At 43.5% G+C, this 15426-nt stretch overlaps 1 protein-coding gene across 3 annotated transcripts in view; it reads left to right on the top strand.

Moving 5' to 3' along the window:
* Window positions 1-1998: 1998 nt before the first annotated feature.
* Window positions 1999-15426, top strand: part of NFATC3 (nuclear factor of activated T cells 3) — a 64492-nt gene continuing 51064 nt past the window's right edge. Inside the window, exon 1 of one of the 3 annotated variants that reach the window (XM_064387274.1) lies at window positions 1999-2360. In XM_064387274.1, the coding sequence (XP_064243344.1) occupies window positions 2261-2360 (100 nt within the window). In that variant the 5' untranslated portion in view covers window positions 1999-2260. The remainder of the gene's footprint in view (window positions 2361-15426) is intronic. The other 2 variants (XM_064387272.1, XM_064387271.1) reach the window with 2 other exon arrangements.

Here is a 15426-nt window from a genome sequence, read left to right as displayed (position 1 = left end):
TGAGTCCAACCTTTGACCAATCAGCACCTTGTCCACCAGCCCAGAGCACTGAGTGCCGTGTCCAGTCATTCCTTGGACACCTCCAGCAATGGCAACTCCACCATCTCCCTGGGCAGCCCCTTCCCATGCCTGACAACCCTTTCCATGGAGAAATTCTCCCTGATGTCCAACCTGAACCTCTCCTGGCATAGCTGAAGACCCTGTCCTCTCATCCTGTTGCTGATTGCCTGTGAGAAGAGGCTGATCCCCACCTGGCTATACCCTCCTTCCTGGGAGTTATAGAAGAGGGATGAAGTCACCTCCTCGTTCCCAGGCTAGACCCCAGCTCCCTCAGCCTCTCCTCACAGGACCTGTGCTCCAGACCCTTCACCAATTCTCTGCCATTCTCTGGACATGCTCCAGCACCTCAATGTCTTCCTTGAAGAGCGGTGCCCAGAACTGGACACAGGACTCAAGTATTAAGGACTCAAGTATTAAGCTCCCTCAAGTTGCTGTATGATTTCTTAGAGTGCAAATCCCAGACACATCAGGACAGTTACAGTTTCTATACTGCCATCTCCTGCAGGGAACAGATGCTTATGCTGCAAGAACAAATTCTATTTTATTTTGCCCTTCTTTTTGTCTTCTCATCTTAGTGCAAGGCAAAACTATAGATTGTGGTAAGTTATCGTGCAGTCAGAACATCCTGAAGCTTCTGTGATCTCCCTGCTGACTGCTGGGCTCCCTTCATTGATGGCATACATTGCTAAGGAATATTTTAATTAGTTTCCTTATAGTTTAAAACATTTTAGATGCAGATCTCACAGAATACAAGACTGAGAAGACACTGTTCCATGCTTCAAAATTCTTTTTGGAACAGGTTTCAGAGGAGAATTCCCCACAGTTCCACAGCCTTGGTGCAGCAGCTGTGTGAGCAAGTGGCACAGTGCAAGCCGGGGTGGCTGGGCACTGGGACGGGCTCCCGAAGGCAGCGGTGACAGCACCGCACCTGCCAGACCTCAAGGAGTGTTTGCACAAGGCTCTCAGACACACGGCGCGGTTCTTGGGGTGTCCTGTGCCGGCCCAGGAGCAGGGGGATCCCTGTGGGTGCCTTCCAGCTCAACATTCTGTGGTTCTGTGTTTGCTTGATTGTTCCCACTGAGCCGGAAGGCAAGCGGCTAACAGCTTTGAGTCCTGGAGCCAGCATTTGTTACCCGAGCGACATCCCTCAGCTTACGCCACCCTACCTAATTATTCGAGCCATTAGTTGGTGCCAAGAGCACCACCTATTTACATGCGGTGTTTTAGAAAGTGCCGCTCCGCACGCCGCGAGGGAATTCTGCTCCTTCGCCCTGACGTGGGCCGGTCTGCGCTTTGCAGGAGGGGTCACAGAGCGGGTCCGGGAGCGGGCACGGAGTGGAGCGGGCTCCGTGAGGGGCGGGCTCGGTGCGGAGCGGGCACGCAGCGCAGCGGGCTCCGTGAGGGGCGGGCTCGGTGCGGAGCGGGCACGCAGCGCAGCGGGCTCCGTGAGGGGCGGGCTCGGTGCGGAGCGGGCACGCAGCGCAGCGGGCTCCGTGAGGGGCGGGCTCGGTGCGGAGCGGGCACGCAGCGCAGCGGGCTCCGTGAGGGGCGGGCTCGGTGCGGAGCGGGCACGCAGCGCAGCGGGCTCCGTGAGGGGCGGGCTCGGTGCGGAGCGGGCACGCAGCGCAGCGGGCTCCGTGAGGGGCGGGCTCGGTGCGGAGCGGGCACGCAGCGCAGCGGGCTCCGTGAGGGGCGGGCGCTGCCCGGCGGCGGCGGGACCGACACGTGGCACCGCGCTCCGCGCGCCGCTGGCCGCGCCCGATTGGGCGCCGAGCGCCGACTACAACTCCCGGCAGGCCCCGCGGCGCGGGGAGCGCGAGGCGGTCTCTCTCTCTCTCAGTCCCTCGGTGGCACGGGCGGCGGTCACGGGGCGCTGTCGGTGCCGTGACGTCACCGCGGGAGGGACGGGGGGAGGGCCCGGCGGGGCGGGCCGGGGCGGGGGGCGCTGCCCGGGGCGCGGCGCGGGGGCGGGTCCAGCCGCAGCCCGGAGCAGGCGCCCGCCCCCCCCGAGTGACAGAAGCGCCCGGGCACCGGAGCTCGCGCTGGGGCCGCCGCCGCCGCCGCTCGCGCCGCCGCCCCGCCTCCGGCCCCTCCGCCGCCCGGTGTTATGCGGCCGTCCTGAGGGGCGAGCGCAGCCCGGCAGGACCCGGCGCGGCCCGGAGGGGCGACGGGGTCTCGCTGCGCCTCGCCGGCCAAACCCATGACTACGGCAAACTGCGGCGCCACCGACGAGTTCGACTTCAGGCTGATCTTCGGCGAGGACGGGCAGCCCGGCCCCGGGCCGCCGCTGGGGCCCGCAGGTGCGCCCCGGGGCCGGGGGGGTCGGTCGGGTTCCTGTTTTCCTCCGAACGAGGCGGGGAGGGCAGCGGGGACTGCGCCGGCCCCGCCGCCGCGGGAGGCGGCAGCCCGGGGGGAGCGGCGCCGTCCGTCCGTCCGTCCGTCCCTCAGGCCGCGGCCGCTTCCCGGCGCCGCTCCCGTTCCTCCCGCGGGACGCGGGGGCTCCGGGCCGGTCGGCCGGGCCTCTCCCCGCCGTAACAACTTTCTTTGGGAAAAAAAAACCCCAAGAGCTCGCATCGTGCGGGAGGAGCCGCCCCGGGCGCGGTGGCGCTGGCGGGGAAAAGGCCCCGGGTTGGATGGGGTGGCCTCACGCCCCCCGAGCCCGGGGAGCGCGGTGGGGACAGGGCAGAGAGCAGCGAACTGTTAGCGGGGCAGTGTGCGGGCACTTGCGGTGAAAAGTTACAGCCGAAGTGTTCCCCGTATATAGAACATCCCGGTACTCCAGCGTGTTCTGCAGACTTTGTGTACGTGTGCATGGGCGAACTCCGCGTGTCGAGATGTGATGGCTCTCTGGCTCCGTGTGTACAAATGTACGCATACATCTCAGAGTGCTTCCATTTTACTTTGTTTTGTAGTACTGAAGGTTGAAAATCCTGTTTTAAAATGCTCGTGTTTCTTGAAACTGCAGAAAACAAAGTATTCCCTGTGAATTGTGGCGTGAAGAATCAATAAGGACCAGCTGTGCCTTGTTTAGCTGTACCAGAGTTTGATGGCTCCGTGCTTTATTTTCTAACGTACTTGAAATAAGTTTTAATTGGTAATGGGCTGTCTCATGTCTAAGTGTTAGATGATAAGATAGCTCTGAAACCCGGCTGTATCCCGGCTAAATGATGCAGCCATGTTGTTTGACTCAGTTGTCTGCCTAAGTTAATTAGAAAAAAAATTGTTTGATACAGTCTGTGTGAAAGCACTCAGGATTAACTTCTTAGAAAATCCCTAACTTTCTTGATGCTCAGATTTAATTTGCAGATTCGTTTAGATCAGGGAAGGCTTTGTCTATTTTCCATCTCAGTACAATAGCAGATGGTTTGTTTTGTGAAGGGGGCCTGAATTCTGCAATCTAGATAAGTGCATTACAGTACCGTATGAAAGCAATTGAAAACATGTGAACAAATGACAACAAAAATAACTTTGATACCCCCATTTCTGTTATTTAGACATAAAACTGGTTGTCTAAACTATGTTCCTTTGTCAGTAGATGAAAATGAGAGAACAAGTTTCTCAGAAAACTGGAAATACTAGTGTGGTATCAACTCACTGTTATATTTGTATTTGGGTAGCAGTCTTTAACAAGCAGTTCAGATGTTACTCTGAGTACTGAGAATTTTCCATGCTTGATAAGTCACAACTATTCTTATGTCAAATTTAAAAATGTGGGTTTTGGACCATGAACTAGCTTGTTTGCTGTAGCTCTCAGTAAGAACTTTGCATCTGAAACTCAAGTAATTTTACTGTTTTGTAGAATTCTGGAAATGATCTCGCCTGCTGTGCACAGATGTGGCCTTCAGGGGAAAGGGTTAGAGTAGGACCCTGCCTTCATGTATTCTGTTAAAAGTATTGCCAGAGCTCATCTCTTTATTCTGCCCATGTATTTTACATGTGAAGAACTAGAATTCATATGAGAGGTCCCATGTTGGAAATCTATTTTTCCTTTACCCCTCTTGCAAACACATGAGATAAACAAAAAAAAAAAATTCTTAGAGCTCCCTAAAGCATCTATTTCATAATCCCATATCACTTCCTTCAATGGTGGTGTCTGTTGTGCTGCAAAGTAAGCATAAGGGTGGTTTTTTTCAAATGTATGCTAATAATAAAACATGTAAGTCACAGGGAAAGTTGCTTAGTTTGAAATAAATAATTCTAAAATTACTAAGTAGTCTGTGATCATGGAAAACACCTGAAAACATATTCTGATCCTTCATGCTTTGTCTCTAGAAGTTTGAGACAGGCATTCTGATGAAGGAAGTGTCTGGTACTAAGTTCTTGTGCAAATAACATGGAAATCTATGTTAATGGTGTCTTTTATACTGAGACTACTCTAGTGTTGTGGAGATTTTATTCTTTTATATATGTACACATATAAGTACATACAGTTACATATTTATATTTAACTGTATTTGTAATCAAAAGCAAGGAGAAGTGAGCTATTCTTTCATTTTCTTGAAATACTTTTGATATCTGAATTAAGAAAGTGCTAGTGCCAGGCAGTAGATTACCCTTTTTATGATATTAAAAGAACAGTAAGAGAAATTAGGTGGGGTCTTTAGTTATTACACAGAACAGTTTCAGTGGGTTTCAGGATATCAGGACTGACATTTGTAGTTTTATGCTAAGTTGCAGGACTTGAGACTTTTGTTCTGCATTAGTGCTTATTTGGTTGATCTGAAAGTTGTAATTCCTGCTGCAGAGGAGAATGCATGAAAGAAGATGTGTGAAGATGCTTGAAATCCCTAATGAATTGAATACTGCAATCTTTGCAGCATACTTGGATTGAAATTAAAAGGGGTAGCACATTTCCAGTCGTTTTTGAGTGGAGGTAAAAATGTGCTCAGGTAATTGCTAAATTAAAGATTCTCAAAAGTTCTTCAGCTGCTTTCAAGTGGATGTTAGGTACTGAGCAAGACATTGTGCAAACTCTTGCTTTCTGTTTCTCTGATTGTTCAGTATCCTTATTCCAAAGAACCAAGAAATTGTCACTTTGGTTTTGTAGCGTTAAGCACCAAAAGCATTTGGTACAGTTCTAGGTACTGATGAGCTTCATCTTTTTATCACCAAGAAGTTCAAGCCTCTAGTTCCCGAAGGTAATGCTATAGCTCACTCTGAAGTGAACTAAATCTCTTTGTTGCAAAATTTTGGGTAGCTGCAGTAGCATCAGAGTGCATCGTGCCACCTTGTATCAGTTGCATTGAAATGTCTAAGTCAGCCTGTGCATTGCAGATGTTCAGGTGCTCCACAGTGTGTGAAGGAGACTGGCATGCAGTGACAGTGGCAGTGTTTGATGGGCCACCTGGTTTGGTCTTTTGGATGAAGACACCTTTGGGATGTAATATGTGAACTTGAGTGATTGAATTAGCTTGAATGCTTTTGTAATGATGCCCCCATTCCCTTCACCACCACCACTTTTGCAATACTATTCAGTGTCATTTTGGAGAATTTGTCTAGAATTTATTAAGCAATTAAACTGCATTGAGTTTTTCACACTGCTGAGGACACGTTATACTTTTTAAATGCCAAACTTCTCAAAATGGAAGCAAATATGAGTTGCTATGATATTTTCTGAAGTTTTATTTTAGGGGTTCATGTTCTCTTTTAAAGAATGAGTTTTTACAAAGTAAAAGCTGTACTTGGAGTATATACTACTGAGCTAGGAATTTGGGATCTTAGAGGGTTCTGTGTCATGCAAAACTATTTCTTATTGGTATATGAAATTAGAACTAACTTAAAATTAGAGTCTGCAAAGTGTTCAATATTCAGAAGATGAAGAGTTACAGATGAGTTATTGATGCCATTGTTCAGCATCCTGCCTAAAATGTTCGTTATTTGTGATTAAGTATTCTAAGAGCTAAAGAGGAGCTTATGTTTTGTTACCAGTCAAAGAGCAATGTGAGTTTCACCCTAACTTCTGCCTTTTGTTCTTGCATTATGAAATAGAGAAGGAGAAATTAATATTTCCATGTAAATAATCTTCCCTGGTTGATTTTGTTTATTTGCTTTCCCACAATATGAGTGCTTTAAAAGAACTGATCAAACTACCCTCCTTGGACTTCAGGTTCATAGTATTTATTTTATTTTATTGCAAACCATGAAACAAGCTGAAAACAGGTTCTTCATATTTCCTGTGACTTAACATTTGGTTAAGTAATACTATTTGGTAATCCTGTTACAAATGAGTATTTTAATATCTCTTACTTTTGAAGACTATAAAATACATCCCAGTTCCGTGATGAATTTAGTGACTGTTCAAAACATCTTTGTGAGCTGCAGCCTCATTCTGCATAAGGATGCTGTGTCTGGATTTCTCTCTTTCATTGATTTACAAACTTCTACTCCTGTTCTCCTCTGAGATTTTTTCCTTTCACTTAGAGCTGGTGGGTTATTGGTTTGTTACTGGATAATATGACTGAAATACACGTTTTGCTGTAGTGACTGTCAGAGTAATACCTGATCTTTTCGTTTGAAGGTTTTCGTGTCAGACCTTTCTCTGTGAGCATCCATGAGCTGCTTGGGCTGCTCAGCAGCTGTCTCCTGCCCACATACCAAGTGCTCTGAAGTGATGATGGCTGCTGGATTTTCCCTCAGCTAGGCAGAGTTCTCTTGTAGTGAAAACTGGCACCATGTATGTGTTATTTCGTTTATGTATGTCATAGAAGTCCTAAAACCACTGACTTGTACTGAAACACCACCACAATACTAGTCTTTATAGTTTTGCCTTCATCATTAATGTGTAAAGTATCCTTTTTCCCTTCCTAAATGTGCATTCATGACTGGTATTGCTGTCAGGGATTGTTGGTAGAGAGCAAAAAACAGTCAAAGCTGTTGACAAGAGTTTGCAGCGTGGTTGAACTTTTTGTTCTTTTCCCCGAGGTTGTGATTAACGTAAATAATCTTAAGAAAGTCAAGTTGTGGTAGAAAAGAGAGAGTAGTCTTATAATTAGATTGAGTGGAAAATGAAGGCCTGGATGCTGGCAGTAGCTGTGAACTTATGGTGTGAGTTGACTGAGGATTGCTTGGTGAAATTTGTTTTTGTGCTCAAAAGCTGGCTCAGAACTGTTGCAAAGTTTGCTTTCCCTGGCTGAGTAAGAGGAGCTTGTGAGACATCTTTTGAAGTCTTTTTACCGGGCTACCTTGAACACCTGTATGTTTCACTTGAAGTTTTATTGGTTTTTTTAATTAGTTTGATTCTGTTTAGATTTGGTTGTCTGTATAAATAGGTAGGAGAGAAAGTCTTTGCACAAGATGGTAACTGTGGTTAATATATATAATTTGAGCCATCCATCTAAATACAGCTGTCTGTGCTGCTCTGTTAACATTTGCTATACAAAAGAGTGCTCATGTGGTTAAGAATAGGATCAGCTGGTGCAACTCTAACAAAGGAATGAATGGATAAGTTACTTGAATCCATTTAATTTTTTCTCTCTTAGATATAAATTACACTTTCTAACATAAATATTTATTTGATAACTGAGTTTTTAATATATAGTGATAAACCACCACTTGCAGGAAATTGAGCTACTATCATTTTATTTTACAAGCTGGTGGGTGCTGGTATCTGCATGTAAAAGATTGACACACAGGGACACAATGCAAATCAGTCATATAGGCTGTGGTTATATAATCTACTGATAGGGGGGAGGAGGAAAAGCCAAACAGCTGCATCTGACCAAAAACAGAGGGTCTTGTGAATTCAAGATAGCTTAGAGAAGCACTGAGGAAGAACCAAAGGAGAATGTGTACTAAAGTGCTGTCAGTGGAGTCAAGAATTGCCTGGCAATTAAGAGATTAAGATGGTAATCCTGGCAAGCTGACATGTTTGAGTATGTTATGATTTTTCACAGTATTCTGGATAAATCTTGCCTATTTGAATGAAGCTTGATCAGGATGAGACTATTCAGGGAAAATACCAAAATCTTTTGTGTGGTATTGCACAGCAGTTGTAGTTGCAGCTAATCTAATTTAATAACTTTTCTGTTTTGGCAGTTTGGTTCTTTGATCACTACAGAGTGCATTGAAAGTCACTAGCTAGTGAGTCACTATGTATTGCAGGGATTTGAAAAAGGTCCCCAGTTTGACAAAATGTCACTTATTTTGTTTGTGAACTCATAGTTGCACATCACTCTCTGTCCCCTTTCCTCTCAACTGAATTGTGGGCAGAGTGTAAATGAAAACAAATCCTGAGACTTGGGATGTGGGAGACGGTCAGGGTAAAAAAGCATTTGGGCTTTTGTCTTACGTATTTCTGAAAATTATCAATTTCTTGCTGTTTCTCAAAGTAAAAAGTAGCCCTCTGCTTAAAACATGACAGTCCCATTACTTTGGTCTGTATTGTCCATCTGGAAGCAGTTTGTCCAATGCCACCTGAAGTGTAGCCAGCTCAGTAATGTGGCTGTGAATGAGAGAGAATAAATTTGAGTAGATGGGCCTGGGTCAATAGTAAGCAGCAGTTTGGCTGTTCACAGCAATAACGTAAATATGGCAGTTGTTGCCTCAAGCTGCCCTAGTGGGCCAGGGAAGTACGTGGAGCAGACTTGGCAGAGAGCCCAGCCAGTAAAACAACATCCAAGTCCTTGCATTTGTCCAGGCATGCCATGTGGGCTCAAATGACACTGGAATTCAAGATGAGTGAAATGATCAGTAAGGCTAAGTAAAACTGCAGGGCAGGAGCAGGCTTTTTAAGAAGCCAGTACACCCATCTGTGAGTGTTCTTTGAAATACTGGCAAAAGAGAACATTAAAAAATCGTAGAACTGTTCAAAGTCATTCAGGGAAGATGAATTTGAATCTGAAGCACTGCAGGTCTGGTGGAAGGAGAGAAGAATGAACTTTCTGGGGATCTGACTACTAACCCATGACCTTTCAGCAGTAAAGTCATGAAAATAGAATTCTGTGTGTGGTTTGATTTGGTGTCGTGTGGTGATTTTGGTGGGTTTTTTTAAAGGAGAAACAAAAACTTCATTTGAGGTTGCATGAAAGATGTTTGTAGGTAAAAATATGAGCAAGTACTTGGAGCTAATTCATTAATACCAGAAATGTAGTATCATATTATTTAAATTAATATTTAGATTAATAGGAATTGCATGCTTAAAAATGGCTCTCAGGCTGCACTTTGAAGATTAGTCATCACTTCTAAAAATGAGAAATATTTTTAATACAGATAAAATTGTTGAATGGAGTTTAATATTTCTGGTGTTTTTCTGGGTTTTTTAGCAGGTTGATGGAGAGGGTTAACAAAAATCTTAATGTTTTAGTTGCTGCTAACATTGCTTTTTTGGGAACAAATGCTGTGAGACATGTTCTTTTAATCTCATATTTTAATGTTTTTAATGGTTTTGGAAAAAATGGCAGGATGACTTAGACATACTTTCAGAGAGGCAGTATTTGCTCTGTGCTAGAGAGGGAATGAAATTGTGACTGATTGTAGTTGGGCCAGGGCAGAAGCTGTCACCTTTTAACTAAAGTTGTTTTACAGGGTAGCCCTCTGTATCTTTGTAGCCAAAATGAAAGTGTGACAGAATGACAAACTGCTAATCCAGTCATGTTGCATTTATTAACTGTTAGTGACAATGATTCATTGCTTTGATGGCTGCATAATGGCCTGTAATAATATCTGCAGTGATGTATAACTGCTCATGTGTATCTTTAGATGCTTTCTAGAAGTTGTTCCCTAAGTCAAGGACAAGAAGGAGGTGAGGAGATTCAGTAACTGATTACAAAGGGCTTTAATAGTGTCATTTGGGATAACTATTCAAACAACAAGGCTATAAGGAAATACATTATTTAATCCAAAGAACTGCTAAGAAAAATTGTCAGCATTTTGTATTTTGCATAGCTTCTTTAAGTGACGTAAGTCTCTGTATTTCGTCAGTGTAATTTGTCACATTTAGTCTTTTGAGAGCAAATGTTGTCCTTCAAATGGCCAAGCTTTTTGTGTTGGGGGCAGGAGTTAGGCTGAGGTACAGTATGTGGTGATACCTCCACTCGTACTGGAATAAACACAAGCCATTTAGGATTCTGGGAAGAGATGCAGTTACACGTGGCACAGTCGTGAGGCATGCTAATATCACCATCTCTGCATTTTGGGGTGTCATTCTGAACCTTGCTGGGAAAAATGGTATTTGTGCTCAGCTTCAGCCTCCTCTTTTTCATTTGGCTGATTCATGTCTCTGCCTTTACTGTATCAATCTAGCAAAGTGAACTCAAGGTGTTTCTGATTCTACATTCATGTGAGCAGATGGGAAAACAAGGCAGTTTCAGATTGTCGTTCTGGTTTATTACAGCCTTTGAGTTTAATGCACCTGAAGTCCGCATTTAAGCTGCATTATAAAATATTGGTGAAAAGCTGTAATAATTGATGGTTTGAAATACTGAGTTAACTATATGGTAGGACTGCCTGCTGTGGAATGGTTTGCCCTCTGTCATGCAGGCCAGCTGCAGCAGTACAGTGTAATTTGGCTGAGGTGTGAAGAGTTCCCAAACGAGTTTGTTCAGATACTATTGATACCAGTTCTCAATCTGTGTTGTGCTCTGTTTGATAATCAGAAAGGGATGCCCCCATTTCAGTCTCCCCTGCACTGTGTAACTGTTCCCCACTCAGACATCTTGCCTTGCCTTACTGCTCTCCTTTTCTACCAGTTTGCACAAAGACCCTCGTCTGTGTCACTGTATTCTCCTGTAAACTAAAATGCACATTTTCTTGCACATTCCTGTCTATTTTCTTTGATACGGCCCTACTTAACACCTTCTGATTTTGGAAGTTTGGTTTCTGCTCAGTGCTTGCTTTAGGACTGGCATTGTCTCTGTAAAGAGCAGCAGGTTGCTGTGAGCAAGGTCATGTTGGAAGTTAGTTGGTGGTAAAAACATCCATGTAGGAGTTAGGTGAATTCGGTGAGGATTTCGGTTCATTCTGTTTGAATAACTGAGGAGAGCCTTTTCATGGGGTCTGTTAGCTTTGCCCCCACAAAGGAAGAGTTGTGCATGGTAAATTGGCCCACAGTAGCAAGAATCTAGGCAAGCCTGGCCTTCTGGCAATTACAACACGTGATTAATTCCCTTGTTCCCTTCACTCAGTATTTGCCTAATCTTCTCAATTACCTTTATGCTCAGTCTACTTCCAGTGGGCACGGCACACCAGTTTGGGAGTGATCAGGCTTCCCTCAGGTCTCATGTCTACACATCTGAAATGCTCTGGGGTTTCAGGGCTGCAGTCCTTTTGCAGACTCTCACACCTGATCATATAGAGTAAGTTCATCTTCAGAACAGCAGTGTCAGATGGCTGCTCATACTGTGTGAGAATACCTGCTGTGCCCATGTACTGTGCTGCTTCCAAAAGGCTGTACACCAATATCTCTGAACTACTGGGTCGTGTTAAGATTACCTTTGATCTGACAGTGAATGACAAATGAGGCTTCATCAAACTGGAGGGCAGCAGCTTCTGTTTTGTCTACAAGGTTATTATGCAGTGACATACCGTGTCCTCTTGAATGATACAGACACAGATTAAAAATAGGAACCAAAGAGGAGCCCACAGAACTTGGAGGCTTCTAAAGCAAGAGCAGATATTTTTAACCTGTTACGAAAATTAATGAATAATCCTTAAATACTGAACCAAAGGCTTTATAAAGTTATCATTTAAAGACATGCTTCATATCAGCCAGAGATAGCACAGGTATAAACACTGCTTAGTGCTTCCGGTTGTTATTTTCTGTTTTGTAACTGAATTTAGGATGACTAATTCTTGTTGAATCTTACAGTTACAAGTTGAATTCTTTACCTGCCTTGTACATAACCTTTTAACAATGTATCTCAAAGCTGTTCTTCCCTATTTGAAATTTAATTTCATTACTTCAGTGTGAAGCTGGATGTACCCTAAGACAACAGTTCTAGTTTAAATGTGTACCAGGCTGTGGCCTAAGGGTTTATTTCGTTGCATGTTACGTTTTTATTTGATAGTGAACACCTGCAGTTCCTGTCCTGGTTGCTTGTTTCCTCCCATGTCCTAAAGCTTGCCATTCTGTCGGTTGTGTATATACAGGTGTTAGTGCACTGTAAATATGATTGCCAAAATCATCTGTGTTAAAAGAACGTCTCTTCTCAGTTCCCCTCCCCCTTTGTGTGTGAAGGTGTGTGGGAGGGTGGTTGTTGCTCAAAAAACCTTAGTGTAGTTACACCCCAAGAGCCAGTATGTTCTTATTTTAGTCAGTGTCAGTTGTAAACATTTGATATGCTGGATTATTCTCTTGCTTAAACTGGTCAAACTACTGCAGCTTCTTTATTCTTCTGTATTTCTACAAAGGATAATGAATTCTTATCCAGACTAGAATTTGGAAAAGACTCCTTGATGAGCTCCCACTGTTGAGAAGGTTCTTTTTCTTCTGCGTTTCCAGTATACTTGCTTAACAAAAGAAAATGAGTGAAATTGTGACTGGCACAACAGAGCAGCCTCTGGCGTACATGATTGACAAAAGTAAAATTCATTTTTATCCTTTTTTGCGTAATCTGACATGACCATGAAGCAGAGTACAAAACCATCGAAGAGAGTGAACTACTTCATCAAATCAGAGTTGTAAATCATCCCTTTCTGAAAACTTAAACTTGCAGTATTGCTTCATGTATTGCTAACTTTGGTCTAGAAGGATGTTTCCCCCTACTCCACCCTGCTACCTTAATTTTTTTTCACAATTTATTCTTTTTCAGTACCATATTTGGCTTGCTAGTCAGTTGAACTCCTTATAAACTAATACATTGCTATGTTTCACTTGGGGGTTGTGGGATTTTTTAAGCTGATGTTTGAGCTTGTAGGAAGTATTTCTGGAGAACTGATAGCTTGTAATGGAAAACTGGAGTTAAATATCCAATTATAGAGCTTTAGTGCAATAGTATACCAAGAAGAACTCTCACCAATCGTGCCTTTAAGTACACAAAAGAAAAACTATTGATTATTGACTATTTTAAAAACTATGGATTATTAACTATTTTGTGTTCCCTGTGAAGATTAAGACTCTTCTTTCATCCCAAGAAATATATAAACTTGTGCAAACCTGCAGAGTAATGAAATAAAAAACCAGCCACATATGCTTTTTGTCCCTTTTTACAAATATTTTTGTAACCGTTGTGTTCAGAAAGAGATAATGGTAACTGTCATGACAGAAGTGGAAAACAGAAGAGTTGGTCATTCTTTTTAAAGCTTGTAAGTGAGACAGACTTGCCTGAGAACACACATGATGTCTGTGTCAATGTTCAGGTCTTTCCTCATGCTATTTAAAGGACTTGATTGTTGGTTCTGTTTTCACAGTAGTAGTTTTATAAGACCTAGGTCATGTTGCACTTTCTTTGTACCTTATAGCAACTCCTATTGTCTGAAAATGTTTGTTTATGGGCTTGTAAACTTAGAATAATAAAACAGTTTGGGTAATTCTGGCACAGGGCTTGTGTTCAGACATTTGATAGTAATTGACCTTCCTTCTCTGGAGAAATCTGGCTGAGTGCACAGCTGCACATGTGCATGTGCCAGTATCACTGGGGACTGAACAACTGGTGGGCAAGCATTGCTAGTCCTAAATGTGCACTCTGATACAGCAAGTAGCAAGCAAAATGTACTTTAGAAGCAGTTGTTGTGGATATTATTTAATTATATTCCCCAGTTAGACAGCTTATGTTGAAGTGTAGTTAGCAGCTTAGTAAGGGATGAGCCAGCATTGTTTTAATGCTGAACAGGAGCTGCTGTACACGAGGCTGTTTCCAGACAGTAGCAAATGTACATTCAAAATGAGCAACCTTCTGGTTCTCATTGACAGTGGATGACACAGACGCCTGATGTAAGATTGCACTGGAAGTCTGCAGCTTTATTTAGCTTATACACTGTGAATATAGAGCATCTGCTCATTTTTGTGATCCCTGAGTAGTGAACCTGATCTCAGCAGGGTGAGGAAGATTTCTCAAGTAAATTTCTAAAGACTCATGACTTCTCTCTGCTTCTCAGTGGTAAAAGTCTTAGTAAGTAAAAACAAAGCTGAGTTTCTTTCTATGACATTTGTCCAGAAGATCTCCTTTGATTGTAAAAGAAAATGTGTTTGACGTGGTTTGTCCTTAGGAAACTGACTTGTTTTGTTTCTTTGTCTCCTTCAAAATGCTTACTGGAACAAATAAACTATTAATACTCCTTCTAAAACTGAAGTTATTGGCCCATACTCCTTCATTATTTTTTAACCTTTTATTGAGTCCAGTTTTCTTCACTTTGTATTGCTGTTATCTTTATTAGCAGTTTATTCTGTTGTCCTTACTAAAGCAGAAGCATTTGGCACACCTGCCTTTTCAGTGGCATGAAGGGATTTGATGTGAATGGCACTACTTCTGGTCTGTGTATTTTGCTGTGTCTGCCTTGTCTAGCATCTTGTCCCCATGTGCTCATGGTAGTTTTTCTGCTCTACCTTTTTAGTCTGCCCTAGTTTCTGTGTCTTGAGTGCTTTCATATATTTTATGGTCAGTGAAGGCCTCATGACTTGGCCAACTTCTTTATTGTCTTCCCTCCCCCAGTAGGATTGTTTGGATGTAATAGCTCTCCTATTAAGTAACCAGATTTCCATAACTCCATTTTTTTCCCTTGGGCTTCTCCATAACTCCTTTTTTCCCCTAAACTTGCCTATTGTGAGACTTCCCTTTGTTTGTTTACCCTCTGCTTCTTGAAGCCCTGTGTTGGATTTGTTTTGTGCTGTTCTCACTGCTTTCTCTTTTATGGGTTATCAGCAAAGTTTTTTTCATTCTTTCTTCCACCCCCCCTGCAGTTGTATGCTTGTGTTTGTATGTTTACTGGTTCCTTAAGATAGGTTAGAGGGCTCTTTCAGATTGGATTCTCTGCAGTCTTTATTAGGACAACAATAATTTCTGATCAATTATTAGTAAAATAAATGACATGATTTGTAAAGGTCTTAGTGCTTTTTTGTGAGCAGCTAACAGGTTATTTAAATACGTGAACTGTAAGGGGGAGGATTTATGTGTGCAGACTGAAATAAATCTACATGTTTATCAATTGAGTCTGAAAATTATTTGGGCGATTTAGACTACAAACCGTGTTGTGTTCACGGTGTTAAGCGTGCTTTTGGGATTGGATATTCATTAGGTTTCTAGCTTCCTGTTGTGTGTGTGTGCAGCTGGGGAGGGTAACGGCCAGCACAGCCAGGCTCAGGAGAGGCTGTTTGGCAGGAGAGGACCCCAGAAGCCTGAGTCAGAAAAGTTCTGTCTCCTGTCTGCTCCATCTCTTTCCCCAGCTGCTGTTGGTAGTTCTGTGCCAGTCTGATCTCTCCACCTCAGCATTGTG

This window comes from Passer domesticus, chromosome 12 (assembly GCF_036417665.1).
Source record: "Passer domesticus isolate bPasDom1 chromosome 12, bPasDom1.hap1, whole genome shotgun sequence".
NCBI lineage: Eukaryota > Metazoa > Chordata > Aves > Passeriformes > Passeridae > Passer > Passer domesticus.
The sequence above is the reverse complement of the archived record's forward strand: the minus strand, read 5'-3'. Positions and strand labels throughout refer to the sequence as shown.